At 52.7% G+C, this 13,656-nt stretch overlaps 1 protein-coding gene across 2 annotated transcripts in view; it reads right to left on the minus strand.

Moving 5' to 3' along the window:
* Positions 1-8,755, minus strand: part of PRKAA2 (protein kinase AMP-activated catalytic subunit alpha 2) — a 38,392-nt gene extending 29,637 nt beyond the window's left edge. For both annotated transcript variants that reach the window (XM_074961671.1, XM_074961670.1), the window contains exon 1: positions 8,629-8,755. In XM_074961671.1, the coding sequence (XP_074817772.1) occupies positions 8,629-8,722 (94 nt within the window). In that variant the 5' untranslated portion in view covers positions 8,723-8,755. The remainder of the gene's footprint in view (positions 1-8,628) is intronic.
* Between the last annotated feature and the right edge of the window lie 4,901 nt (positions 8,756-13,656).

Below are 13,656 nucleotides of genomic sequence, written 5' to 3' on the forward strand. Positions count from 1 at the left end.
CAAGTCAGGGATTTAACTATGGGCTGAGGTAAACAGGGTCATTCTCATTGTGCAGTATGTAGAAAATACCAATCATCAGTATTAGGATGCACCTTTGCAGCTCTTGGGATTCTGGAAATTACAGCTTCCCAAGGTTTCAGAGTAGCAGCCGTGTTAGTCTGTATCCACAGAAAGAAAAGGAGTACTTGTGGCACCATAGAGACTAACAAATTTATTTGAGCATAAGCTTTCATGAGCTACAGCTCATACAGCACCCTATGCCATGCTGCTAATGGATGCTCTGTAGCCCAGAATTTCTAGAAAACGCTATGCTAAAGCAACCCCCCTTCTACATTTGTGAGGGGGACAGTGTATGGCCACTTATGGTGACCCTGCCCTGGGAGAATTCTCCCCAGGCCCTTTGTGGCATAGTTCTGGAAGGAAGTCGGTCTCTCTTCCAGCCAGGGTTAATGTAACATGTACATGGAGTACAGGTTAATATTGTAATGAGAAGAGGGAGAGGAGAGAAAGGGGGCCGGAATGGAGCACATCAGATCAATACCTATAGACCTTGCATCAGGGATGAATAAGCCCACAGGACATATGATTTGGCAGGACAATAGAAACCCCACATTTAAGGCCTACAAATCACACACCTCAACAGTGTGATGCATAATAAATAATACTTTGCCTGTGCCCACAGAAGCACCTTCCATTGGAGAATCTCAAACCATTTTCCGAAATTAAAGAATGATACCATGCCACATCTCTTGTGGTCAGTAAGAATGAAATAACTGCTTTGGGTGGGGAAACTGAGGCACAACACAGTTAAGTGGCTTGGTCACAGTCATGCACAAGTGACACAGCCAGGAACAAAACCCAGATCTCATCCCTAGGTTCAGCACAGTCCTTTATATATAAATGACATATTATATTCTACTATGTATTTACATCACTCCCATCCTCACTCATAAGGATAGACCAGGCCTGAAAGACTGTATTTAAAGAAATAATGTTACTGAGTAGCTTATCTTCTTTCCATCCCTGAAAAACAACACGCATCTTTGCAGGGTGTTTTTTTTTTAAGTTCAAACACATCAATAATTAAAAATAACAGTCTGCTTTGTAATCCATCTTTTGCTTACAGTAAGCATCAGATACGGAGCTATTATTGTTTCACTCCCCAGTGACTTGTTAAGTCTACACGCATGTCTTGAGAGACAAAAGAGTGACTATAAATTGCCTTTTAAACACAGCAGTTTTCCAATGTAGCTGTTTCCAGCCAGAGGAATCTTTCCATACTGGAGTAAACACACTTTTCCACCCCGTTTAGTAGGTTGTTGTGCCTAGCCTTCATTTGATCTTTAGTTGTTAGCTTGTGTTCTGTTCTTTCTAATGATTTTATCTTAAGCTACTGGGTCTAGTTAGGAGTCTGTGTTCCTCTACATAGTGGGGCATAACTGGCTAGGGGGTAGTACTGCTGAAAAGGATCTGAGGATTACAGTAGATCACGACTTGAATATGAGTCAACAATGTGATGCAGTTGCTAAAAAGGGTTGTATCATTCTGGGTGGTATTAACAGGAATGTCATATGTAAGACATGGCAGGTAATTATCCCACTCTAGCTGGCACTGGTGAGGAGGCCTCAGGTGGAGTACCGTGTCAATCCTGGGCACCACCCCTTAGGAAAGATGTGGACAAACTGGAGACCGGCCAGAGGCGAGCAACCAAAACGATAAAAGGTTTAGAAACCTGATTTCTGAGGAAAGGTTATAAAACCTGGGCATGTTTTGTCTTGAGAAAAGAAGAATGAGGGGGCCCCTGATAACAGCTGTTAAGAGCTGTTATAAAGAGGATAGTGATCAATTGTCAGAGGCTGTTAAAAAGAGGACAGTTCTCCCTATCCACTGGAGTTAGTCAAGTATTAATCTGCTTAATCTGCAGCAAGATTTATGGTAGATATTAGGAAAAAGTTTCTAACTATAAGGGCAGTTAAGCTCTGGAATAGGTTCTAAAGGAGGCTGTGGAACCCCATCACTGGAGATTTTTAAGAAGCACCTGTCAGGGATAGTCTAAGTTTACTTGGTCCTGCCTCAGCGCAGGGGGCTGGACTTGATGACTTCTTGAGGTCCCTCCAGCCTTACATTTCTATGATTCCATGTTGTGGAAGGTGTGAAACTTGTTGCTCACAGTACATGAACAAAAAAGAAAAGGAGGACTTGTGGCACCTTAGAGACTAACCAGTTTATTTGAGCATGAGCTTTCGTGAGCTACAGCTCACTTCATCGGATGCATAGCATATCGTGGAAACTGCAGAAGACATTATATACACACAGAGACCATGAAACAAAACTTCCTCCCACCCCACTGTCCTGCTGCTAACAGCTTATCTAAAGTGATCATCAAGGAAGGCCATTTCCAGCACAAATCCAGGTTTTCTCACCCTTCTCCCCCTCCCCCACACACACACAGACACACATACAAACTCACTCTCCTGCTGGTAATAGCCCATCCCTCTTTGAAACCTCTCTTTATAATGCGCATGATAATCAAGGTGGGTCATTTCCAGCACTAATCCAGGTTTGCTCAAATAAACTGGTTAGTCTCTAAGGTGCCACAAGTATTCCTTTTCTTTTTTCTTTTTACGAATACAGACTAACACGGCTGTTACTCTGAAACCAGTACATGAACAATTTTTCATACACTAATATTAGAAATAGGTTTTAGAAATGTAGATCTTGCAATTAATTTCCCCCAGGTTCTTGTGTGAGGGGAGGTATTGGTTCCTGTCCTTTGCTCACACACAGCCCAAAACAAAAGGTTCTCTCCTCCCCTGATTCTGATGGAGGAGGGATAATACGAGCATATCTTGGAAGGAGTGATGTGATATGGAAGGAGCAGCAGCTCCAATGTACACTCCCTTGAGAACTGCAGAAATCCCCCTGCACCATCACGTATGTGGGGTTCCACAAACAAGGGAAGAGTGAGAAGCAGATGGTATCGTAGCACATTCTCTTTTGGTACCTGGTGGTTGTCTGCTGGGAAACCTCCATGAAGCAATGTTGCTAGAACTCGCCTCTGTACCTCCCCTCCCTCTTAGGCGTGACGTGAGCAGTAGTGGGGTGGGCTATTCAGCCAGTGGCAGCAAACCTTCATAGGAGCATTGGCTGCCATTGGAAATGGGGTGACCTTACTATGTGCGTGGAGGGGAAGACAATCCTTAGGCCTGGGGGGGTAGTGCTACTTTGACCCACAGATCCTTGGGGTTGGCAGGATGTACCCCTCCATGGGGTCACAAAGCCCTCCCTTTGGGGGGAAAGGTGTGGGCACACTCCACAAAGGAGAGACTCAGAGATTTTTGATGTAGTTTTTCCTCCTAAAGAGAGGGGCGCAGAGAGCCCAAAAATGCTAATACTCCTGGATTATCAGCATCACCACCATTTTTCAGTGCACTTCTCCCTTTACTTTATTACGCCCGTTCAGGGCCTGATGCAAAACCTATTCGAGTCAATAGATGTCTTCTCCTGACTGCAGTGGCCTGACACAAGCCCCGTAGAGCTTTCAGCTCTTGACATTTGCCATGAGCCATTGGGAAGAGAGGGGGAATTTCTCAGAAAGTTAATACAAACAAAACCAAATAATTTGCTCACTCAATGATTCCCTAGACGAGAAAGGTGGGAGGGCTGTGTTTGAAATTGGCTTTAGTGACTTTCCTGTTAGTGACGAGTATTCCGGCCAATTTCTGCAACCACAAACAGAAGTGACACTGGGACTATCAAGGCCTGGGCTAGTGTAGGTTAGTCTGGTGGTGGAAGTGACCAGGATAATGAGAGAAAAACAGCAGCCATCCAGTTCTTACAACAAGACAATGACTGCACAGGCTAGTCATCAGCGCTGACTGCAGCCTCAGAGAAGCCAAGTCAAAAGAAAATTAATAGTGTTACTCTTCTTAAGTACCTACTTCTGCTATTGAACACTGCATTATTGTCAGCGTATGGCAAACATGCATCTCAAGCGGTTAGCAAGGCGCGCATGGAAGAGATGTAAACAAATCTGTTTCAAAAAATGGCCTTTTCTGATTTAGCTATTTTGAGCAAAAAAAAGTCGTGAAAAGAAACAATATTTCTCTTGCAATAAGTTGCACCAGTCATGAAAGTTGAATGGACGCTGAAGTCCCCAAATGTCCTAGCTCTCCACAGAAACTCTGTATGAACTTTACTTCATAGGCACCTGGGTTTCTCTGATGCAGTAAAAGGCAAAGCACTTACTGCTTCTGCAAGTGCTACCACTGGAACACAAGAGCTTATGGGACAGTGAGAGAACTCGTTTCCTGTTATTAACTTCCCCTCTCCTGCCCCTCCCTCCACCCCCGATTAAAAAGAAAAACAATAAAACATGTAACTAACACAGCTGCCCAATTCTTCATCATAACCATTTGCGTGTGTGTTATACCACCATCCCCTACTTGTGGCTAATTTGTCTTCTAGATTGTCAGCCCTCTGGCACAGGGTTTGATTCTGATCTGTTTGCACAGTGCCCAGGACAATGGCGCAGTGATCTTGGCTGGGGCTCTTGGGCTCTGCCATATGTTTACTGCTATTATTAATCACTATAATTTTGCCTACACTTAATGAAACCCTGTGACCTGTAATCTCACGGTTGTCTTTGACTCTTCTCACAACTCCTTTTAGCCACTCAACCCATCCCATCCTGGATCTCTTGCTGGATCCTATTACCTGTTCCTCTTTTAACCAAAATCCAGTCCCTGCTTAAAACCATCCATCATCTTCAAGAAATCCCTTCTTTTTTTCCTCCTTGATAATCCCCACACTTTTCCCCCCTCTTAATTATTGTGTGGTACCTTATGTTTTCTTATCTTTGTTCCTGCCTCCCAAAAGCATACTCTTCAGTGACTTCCCTAATGCACTGTGCAAAGTGCGAGTGCCAGATCACTAGGGTTATTAAAAACAAATCAGCCTGAAAAATGGTTGTAAAATGACTACATATCTCATATTCTTAGTGAATAGGAAATAATTATGCAAAATATATATATGCTTGAATCAATAGCTCATAATAGATCTAATTTCCTTCATGTTTCTTGTTAGAACATAATGATTACAGGCTACTTTAGTGCCCATTAAATCAAAATTGCTATAATTTAGCATACAAAGAGCACACCTAGTTTAATCTCAGTTTGGATACCATAAATCCACTTTGCATATAACGAACTCCCACTAGAAAAGGGGATGGTGTTTTTGGCAAAATACTGAGAAAAATTATACGTATAAGGCACTACTCCATGAAAAGAACTGTTCTTAAATCCCAGTAGTTTCCATTGCTTTACACATGTCTTTTGGAACCTGCTGGCTGTGTATGAAAGTCAGGATTGTGTACAGTAATGGTTTAACTATTTAAATGGCCCCCTTTTGCCAGGCTTTGAGTGAAGAGGAACAATTTTTTTTTCTTAGCGAGCAGATGAATTGTGTATTTTTCTTTGGCACTGTTACCTGAGAAAAGTCAAACTTCGACTTAACGTTGTAATTAATAGGGGGGAAAAGGAAGGTGCATGTACTTTTATTCACAAATCTTTCAGAGAGCTGAGGCAAAGCTTGTATCTGACTTGAAAGGGCAAGGTGAATTCTGACTGATCACCAATCAGCCTCTGCTGTAGGAATCCCTATGAATAAATCAACCCTGACTCCCCCATCCCTTCTGCTACAGTTCTGAACCCAAAGCCCCTGTCTAGGGATAGGGAGACATCTTTGGCTCTTGCTCCTATTCCCCAACATGACACCTGCTACTTCTTCTACAGTGGTGACACAGCTGGAACTCAAGGATGATCTATATCACACAACAGGGGCAAAGATGCTAAGACAGGTCCCTTCAGCCACCATCTCGGTCCCAATCTCCTCCATACGCAGGAACGAACGTTTGAACACTCTCTATTCTTACCCACAGGCAAAGGAGGAATGTAAAGGTCAGGGTTAGAAACGGCTGCATGTAGTTATTGAGGAGCGGGGGTTGAATCTCCCTGAAACTTCCTGCCCACACCCAATTACCCTCTTCTCTCCAGGAGTACCCTGCGTCTCCACTCTCCACCAGCCCCACAGGCAGCAGGGACACTCCAGCTTTAGGAAGGACAGACGCCAGGTAAAGAGGGAAGCATTCAGTTCTTCAAGTTGACACCCACTAGGGTGTCACTGATTTCACACTGATTTCACCACACTGATTTCACTAGGACTAGGGTGACCAGAGAGCAAGTGTGAAAAATTGGGAGGGGGTGGGAGTAACAGGCACCTATATAAGAAAAAGCCCCGAATATTGGGACTGTCCCTGTGAAATCAGGAGATTTGGTCACCCTAACACCCACGCTCTTTTGTGTGGCGAACAACAGAGAGGGTATCATTCAGCCGTAATCACCGCCCTGCTTCACAAGCCAATTCTCTGCAGCATGCCTGGCTGCCCCAGCCTGCTACCTATGTGGCTTGACATTGTGCTGCTGCCTGAACATGCCCGTGGCAAATATTTCCAGCCTCGGTTGCCAGGTCTGATTCCCTGCACAGGAATCCCAGTCACTGTGGTCTCTGGCTGTAGTAACCGACTACAAGAAAGCCTGTCCCCTGCTGTGGCTATGGCGAGGGTACCGGTCATGCACAGAGGAAGTGGATTCCAGACGCTGCCCGCCTGGCCTGCTTTATGATGGGTAGAGAAAGGCTGCACAGCGGAGGGAGGGAAAGAGTACAGGCACTGGAGTGGTGAGGGTGACACAGGGAAGAGGGACTCACATAGTACATGCCTACAGATTGCACAGGCCTCACCTGGTGCACTGGACATAGGAAAGGGGCATACATGAGGGGAGAGAGCATAGGCGAGAGGAGAGGGAGTGGACAGGACTTCACCCAGTGCATCCATGAGAGGGAGGGTGCAGGCCAGTGGAGGGAACTGGAGGGATGAACGGTGCATGCACGGGTGGCAAGAGGGGTACTGCGCTGTGCTTGTGCCGGAGCAGGAAATGGGTGGTGGCGCGCACTGGGGCAAGGGGATGGGGCTGCCCGGTGCGTGCCCTGAGGAAGGGAGCCGGGGGCTGCCCGGTGCGTGCCCTGGGGAAGGGAGCCGGGGGCTGCCCGGTGCGTGCCCTGGGGGAAGGGAGCAGGGGGCTGCCCGGTGCGTGCCCCGGGGAAGGGAGCCGGGGGCTGCCCGGTGCGTGCCCCGGGGAAGGGAGCCGGGGGCTGCCCGGTGCGTGCCCTGGGGAAGGGAGCGAGGGGGCTGCCCGGTGCGTGCCCTGGGGAAGGGAGCCGGGGGCTGCCGGTGCGTGCCCTGGGGAAGGGAGCAGGGGGCTGCCCGGTGCGTGCCCTGGGGAAGGGAGTGAGGGGGCTGCCCGGTGCGTGCCCTGGGGAAGGGAGCCGGGGGCTGCCCGGTGCGTGTCCTGGGGACGAGAGCCGGGGGCTGCCCGGTGCGTGCCCTGGGGAAGGGAGCCGGGGGCTGCCCGGTGCGTGCCCTGGGGACGGGAGCCGGGGGCTGCCCGGTGCGTGCCCTGGGGAAGGGAGCGAGGGGGCTGCCCGGTGCGTGCCCTGGGGGAGGGAGCCGGGGGCTGCCCGGTGCGTGCCCTGGGGAAGGGAGCGAGGGGGCTGCCCGGTGCGTGCCCTGGGGAAGGGAGCCGGGGGCTGCCCGGTGCGTGCCCTGGGGGAGGGAGCCGGGGGCTGCCCGGTGAGTGCCCTGGGGGAGGGAGCCGGGGGCTGCCCGGTGCGTGCCTTGGGGAAGGGAGCCGGGGGCTGCCCGGTGCGTGCCCTGGGGAAGGGAGCCGGGGGCTGCCGGTGCGTGCCCTGGGGAAGGGAGCGAGGGGGCTGCCCGGTGCGTGCCCTGGGGAAGGGAGCGAGGGGGCTGCCGGTGCGTGCCCTGGGGAAGGGAGCGAGGGGGCTGCCCGGTGCGTGCCCTGGGGAAGGGAGCGAGGGGGCTGCCCGGTGCGTGCCCTGGGGAAGGGAGCCGGGGGCTGCCGGTGCGTGCCCTGGGGAAGGGAGCGAGGGGGCTGCCCGGTGCGGGCCCTGGGGAAGGGAGCCGGGGGCTGCCGGTGCGTGCCCTGGGGAAGGGAGCAGGGGGCTGCCCGGTGCGTGCCCTGGGGAAGGGAGTGAGGGGGCTGCCCGGTGCGTGCCCGGGGGAAGGGAGCCGGGGGCTGCCCGGTGCGTGCCCTGGGGACGAGAGCCGGGGGCTGCCCGGTGCGTGCCCTGGGGAAGGGAGCCGGGGGCTGCCGGTGCGTGCCCGGGGGAAGGGAGCCGGGGGCTGCCCGGTGCGTGCCCGGGGGAAGGGAGCCGGGGGCTGCCGGTGCGTGCCCGGGGGAAGGGAGCCGGGGGCTGCCGGTGCGTGCCCGGGGGAAGGGAGCCGGGGGCTGCCCGGTGCTTGCCCTGGGGACGGGAGCCAGGGGCTGCCCGGTGCGTGCCCGGGGGAAGGGAGCCGGGGGCTGCCCGGTGCGTGCCCGGGGGAAGGGAGCCGGGGGCTGCCGGTGCGGGCCGTGCTGGGGGGCGCGGGGGCTCGCCTCTGCCCAGCCCGTGGAGCAGAAGCGAGGGCTGCTCCCAGCCCGGCGCCGGGCGATCCCGTTTCCCCGGCGCCCCCTCCCCGGGCGGCGGCCGCCGCGCCCAGCCCCGGTACTCAGCTCTTGACTTTGCCGAAGGTGCCGACGCCGAGGGTGTCCCCCAGCACGTAGTGCCCGATCTTCACCCGCCCGTCGTGCTTCTGCCTCTCAGCCATCTTCGCTGCGCGCTGCCGGAGGGACCACAATGCAGCAGGGCCGGGCGGGGGGGCGCGGGCAGAGGGGCGGCCCGGGGCAGGGCGATGCCAGCCTGGGCGTGGGGGGTGGCACGGGGGAGGGGGCCGGATGGCGTGGTGCCAGGCTGGGGGGATGGGAATAGCGCAAGGGCTGGCCGGGAGGGAGGCAGGCTGCAGGGTGCATGCACGGGGGGAGGAGGGGTAAATGCCACGCTGAAGAGTGGGCGCAAGGCTGGGGGGCGGGGGGGGCTAGGAATAGCAGAACGTCAGGGAGGGAGGGAGGCTGCAGGGTGCATGCACAGGGGGAGGAGGGGTGGGTGCCAGGCTGGGGGGCAGGGATAGGAATGGCTGAGTGTCAGGCTAGCAGGGTGCAGGGTGCATGTACGGGGGAGGAGGGGTGGGTGGCAGACTTGCGGTGGGGGAGGAATGGCACTGGGAGGAAGGCAGGATGCATGCACAGGGGGCGATGCCATGTTGAGGGGTGGGTGCCAGATTTAGCCATTCCTATTCTTCCCCCCCCCCCGAATGTCAGGCTAGCAGGGTACCTGGTGCATGCACAGGGGGAGGAGGGGTGGGTGCCAGGCTGGGGGGCAGGGATAGGAATGGCTGTGTCAGGCTAGCAGGGTGCAGGGTGCATGCACAGGGGGAGGAGGGGTGGGTGGCAGACTTGCGGTGGGGGAGGAATGGCACTGGGAGGAAGGCAGGATGCATGCACAGGGAGCGATGCCATGCTGAGGGGTGGGTGCCAGATTTAGCCATTCCTATTCTTCCCCCCCCCCCCGAATGTCAGGCTAGCAGGGTGCCTGGTGCATGCACAGGGGGAGGAGGGGTGGGTGCCAGGCTGGGGGGCAGGGATAGGAATGGCTGAGTGTCAGGCTAACAGGGTGCAGGGTGCATGTACGGGGGAGGAGGGGTGGGTGGCAGACTTGCAGTGGGGGAGGAATGGCACTGGGAGGAAGGCAGGATGCATGCACAGGGAGCGATGCCACGCTGAGGGGTGGTTGCCAGATTTAGCCATTCCTATTCTCCCCCCCCACCCCACCTCCGAATGTCAGGGTGCCTGGTGCATGCACAGGGGGAGGAGGGGTGGGTACCAGGCTGAGGGGTGGGTGCCAGGCTTGGGGGCAGGGATAGGAATGGCTGAGTGTCAGGCTAGCAGGGTGCAGGGTGCATGCACAGGGGGAGGAGGGGGGAGTGCCACCCTGAGGGGTGGCTGCCAGGCTTGGGAAGGGGAGAGGAATGGCACAGTGTCAGGGGCGGGAGGGAGGCAGAGTGCACAGTGTCAGTATTGGGGAATGTCAAGGGGAGCATGGTGTCCCTAACCTCTGTGTGCCACAAGCTGGGAATGGGCAAGGGAGTGGATCACTTGTTGGTTACCTGTTCTGTTCATTCCCTCTGGGGCACCTGGCATTGGCCACTGTCAGGAGACAGGATACGGGGCTCGATGGACCTGTGGTCTGACCCAGTATGGCCTGGTACTGTGCTAGGCGGGTGGGAAAATGATGTGAGACTGGGAGCCAAGGCAGCACATTCCAGGACAGAGCAGGGGAGAGGACAGGGACAGCACAGGGACAGGCAAGGAACAGGGACATTGTCGGGTCAAGTTGGAAGGGGGGATTCAAGCTGGGGAGGAAGGGGTAGCACTGCGAAATGGAGGGCGGAAACATTGGGCCAAGATGATGGGGAAGGGAGTGGGGCAGTGCTAAGCTGGAGGGGAGACTGGGGGAAGTGGACGAAGGGGTGGTCGCACAGTGTCAGGCCAGGAGAAGGGCATGGGGCTAGGCCACTGGGGGTGGGGATAGGCGTCTGGTGGCGGCAACATGGTGCCAGGCTGGGGGAAGAAGGGGAGGCAGAGTGGAAGAGGAAGACTGCATGATGCCAGGCTGGGGGTGGGTGGGAAGAGTGGTGCTAGGTAACGACAGTGGGATACGGGTGCTGGGGCTGCAGGGCCAGGATAAGGCACTGAGCCGGGGGTGGGGGAGGTGGTACCAAGCCACAAAGTTTTGATGCCAGTCTGTGGAGGGAAGGTGAGACTGGACTGCCCAGGACTGGAGGTGTGTGGGGGAGGTGTGGGGGGGGTATGCTGGGAGGGGAGGGGGCAGTGTGTATTTCGGCAAACTACTTGCTTTGTTACCAATTGCCTAATCTTAAACTTGTAGTTTGGTGCCAGTGTTTGATGACCAGTAGTACCCATTTGTCCAAGCCTTAGACATAGTTTAATGGCCTGGATGCAGGAGCATTCCTGTCAGACGGACAGTCTATTAGTGTGACAGAATAAAGATGATGCACAGGAAGGGAAAAATGATTAATAATCAGAAATCAGTGCAGCAGCTAAAGCTGCCTTCCTTGCCCATTGATTCATGTCGCTTCCTTCTTCAAACCGGTGCCCCATCCACTAAAGCAACAAATGTTACTATCCTGTCACCACATTCAAACCTGTGTCCCTTCCTTTTTGTCAAGCTTCATGTTGCCTCTCCCCATTCCCAAACATGCTTCCTGGTTTATCCGTTTCTCATGGAATCACATCCAGTCTTCTTCCACACAGCCTGCACTCGGCCCTGGCCACAACTAAGTCTCTTTTGAAGACCCTCTTCTACTTGCCCTGTATAAAAAAGCCATATGTGTTCTGCCCTTTCCCCTAATCTCTGTCAGTCCCGAGGCCGTGAGCTCCTTGGGGCAGGGACTGTCCCATCATGAGTGGCTGGAAAGCACCTCTCATCTAGTGAGTGCCATCATAAACAAACCAGTAATAAAAATGATAAACGTTAGTGAGTCTTTTCCATTTCAACACTGAAGCAATCAGAGATAATCATGTCATATAATAGTAGCTAACATAGCTGTTTCAAGTAGACTATTTTTACTCATTCTTGTTAGAATTGCTCTCAAAAACTAGACAGATAATTTTAAACTCACCATTTATGACCCAGACTAACCACCTGAAGGCTATGCTTATTTACTGCTAATTAGCCTTTTTCCTACTAGTGACTTCCCCTTTCTTACTCATTTAAAAAAATAAAAATAAAAAAATAAAAAAAACCCTCGCGTTGCAGAGTAAAAGAGTTGGCAACCAGGCTGTATAGGCTCTTTAGATGAACAAGACTAAAGTCTTCCTTTCCTTCTGAATCCTTTGGCACCTCCTGTAGCAGCATCACCCTCAGGTTGGTTCAAGACCAGGGGTGGGCAAACTTTTTGGCCTGAGGGCCACTTCTGGGTATGGAAATTGTATGGTGGGCCATAAATGCTCACAAAAGTGGGGGTTGGGGTGCGGGAGGGAGGTGAGGGCCCCGACTGGGGGTGTGGGCTCTGGGGTGGTGCCAGAAATGAGGAGTTCAGGGTGCAGGAGGGGGCTCCGGGTTGGGACAGGGGCCTCCAGCTGAGGGCGGGCTCTGGGGTGGGTGCCATTCATGGTGTACAGTGACAGTACTTCATTTACTGTTGTTATTGCCGTACAAACACATCCATAAACATGTTAGTCTCCCTCTTCCCTTGGCCCATGGAAGTCCATGATGTGGGAGCACAAAGCATCCCTGGGTTCTGTGGCCTGGAGGCATCCTGCTCCAGCTGTGGTGGGACATTTTCTGGCTGAGTGTACTGAGCCTGCCATCTATTACTGTCAGAGGTCCATTCAGCGGGCAGATGGCTCCTCTTTGGCTTCACAAAGATTGGGAAGAGCACAGCTAGCCATAATAATGCAGACATCATGGATGCCACTGGAATCCAAACAGGTCTATAAGCAGCACCAGCGGGATTTCAGTCTGCCAAATGGAAATTCAATGATTATGCTATGCCTACGGAGCGTGTAATAAATCCTTCTTTTGCCAGGGTCTCTGAGATCAGGATACAGTTTCATAAGCCAAGCAAACAGGAGGTAGATGGGTTCCCCTAGAATAATAGTGGGGACAGATACTCTATTTATGACAATGTCATTTGGTGGGAATAGTGTCTTGGCATGAAAATGAAGGTAGACTCCCGATCAGCAGAAAACTCCGGCATCAGGAACTGTTCCAATAAAGCCCACGTTGGCATCCAAAGGTCAGTGATTATGGGCCACAAGGGCCTGCATAACAATAGAGTAGTATCTTTTGCAGTTTATGAACTCATGTGCTCCTTGAGGGAGGCAAACTATGAACATGAGTCCCATCAATGGCCTTGGCATGGTCTGGAAAACCCATTCTCAAAACCAGCAATTACTTCAGGGCTATTGGTTATGCCTACTGCCTTTGAGTAACTCACACGCCTGCTTGCCTCAGAAACTTCTGCCCCCGCTTTTCCCACAGTTGACTTTCCAACACCAAACTGGTTAGCAACTGACCTGTAGTAGTCTGGGGTAGCCAGCTTCCAGGTGGTTATAGCAACCTGCTTCTGGACCAGGAAGGCCAGCCTCATTGATGTGTCATGATGCTGGAGGTTGGGGAAAGCTGCTCACAAAGCTCCAGAAATGTGGTATTCTTTTTCATGCGAAAGTTCTGGAACAACGGCTTGTCATCCCAGGCCTACAAGATGATGGGATTCCATCACTCTGTGCGTGTGGCTACTGCAGAAGTGCCAGGCTTTGTGAGGGGCATCAGCGGCTACACCGAGAGTCATGCGCAGCATCAGCCAGTTCAAGTCTGCCATGTCTGTAGCGTCCTCCTCCTCCTCCAGGTGTCTTTGGTAGGCCAAAAAATGCCATTGAAATGTCCACCAGTGTCTCCTGGAAGGTCTGCCCATTTTCTGAAATAGGAACAAAAGTCCAAGCTAGACAAATTCTTCCAATGGTGACTCCTCTATGTTCCTGACTCCGGCCGCCAGGAGTTGCATTTTCCTCCCTGCTTTCCACACAGGCACACTTTCATTAGGGGTTTGACTGACAATGGACTTCAGGATTTGGCCAATCATGCATACAGCAAGTCAAGCCTTGTTTGAGCTTACTGCAT

Source organism: Natator depressus, chromosome 8, assembly GCF_965152275.1.
Source record: "Natator depressus isolate rNatDep1 chromosome 8, rNatDep2.hap1, whole genome shotgun sequence".
Lineage (NCBI taxonomy): Eukaryota > Metazoa > Chordata > Testudines > Cheloniidae > Natator > Natator depressus.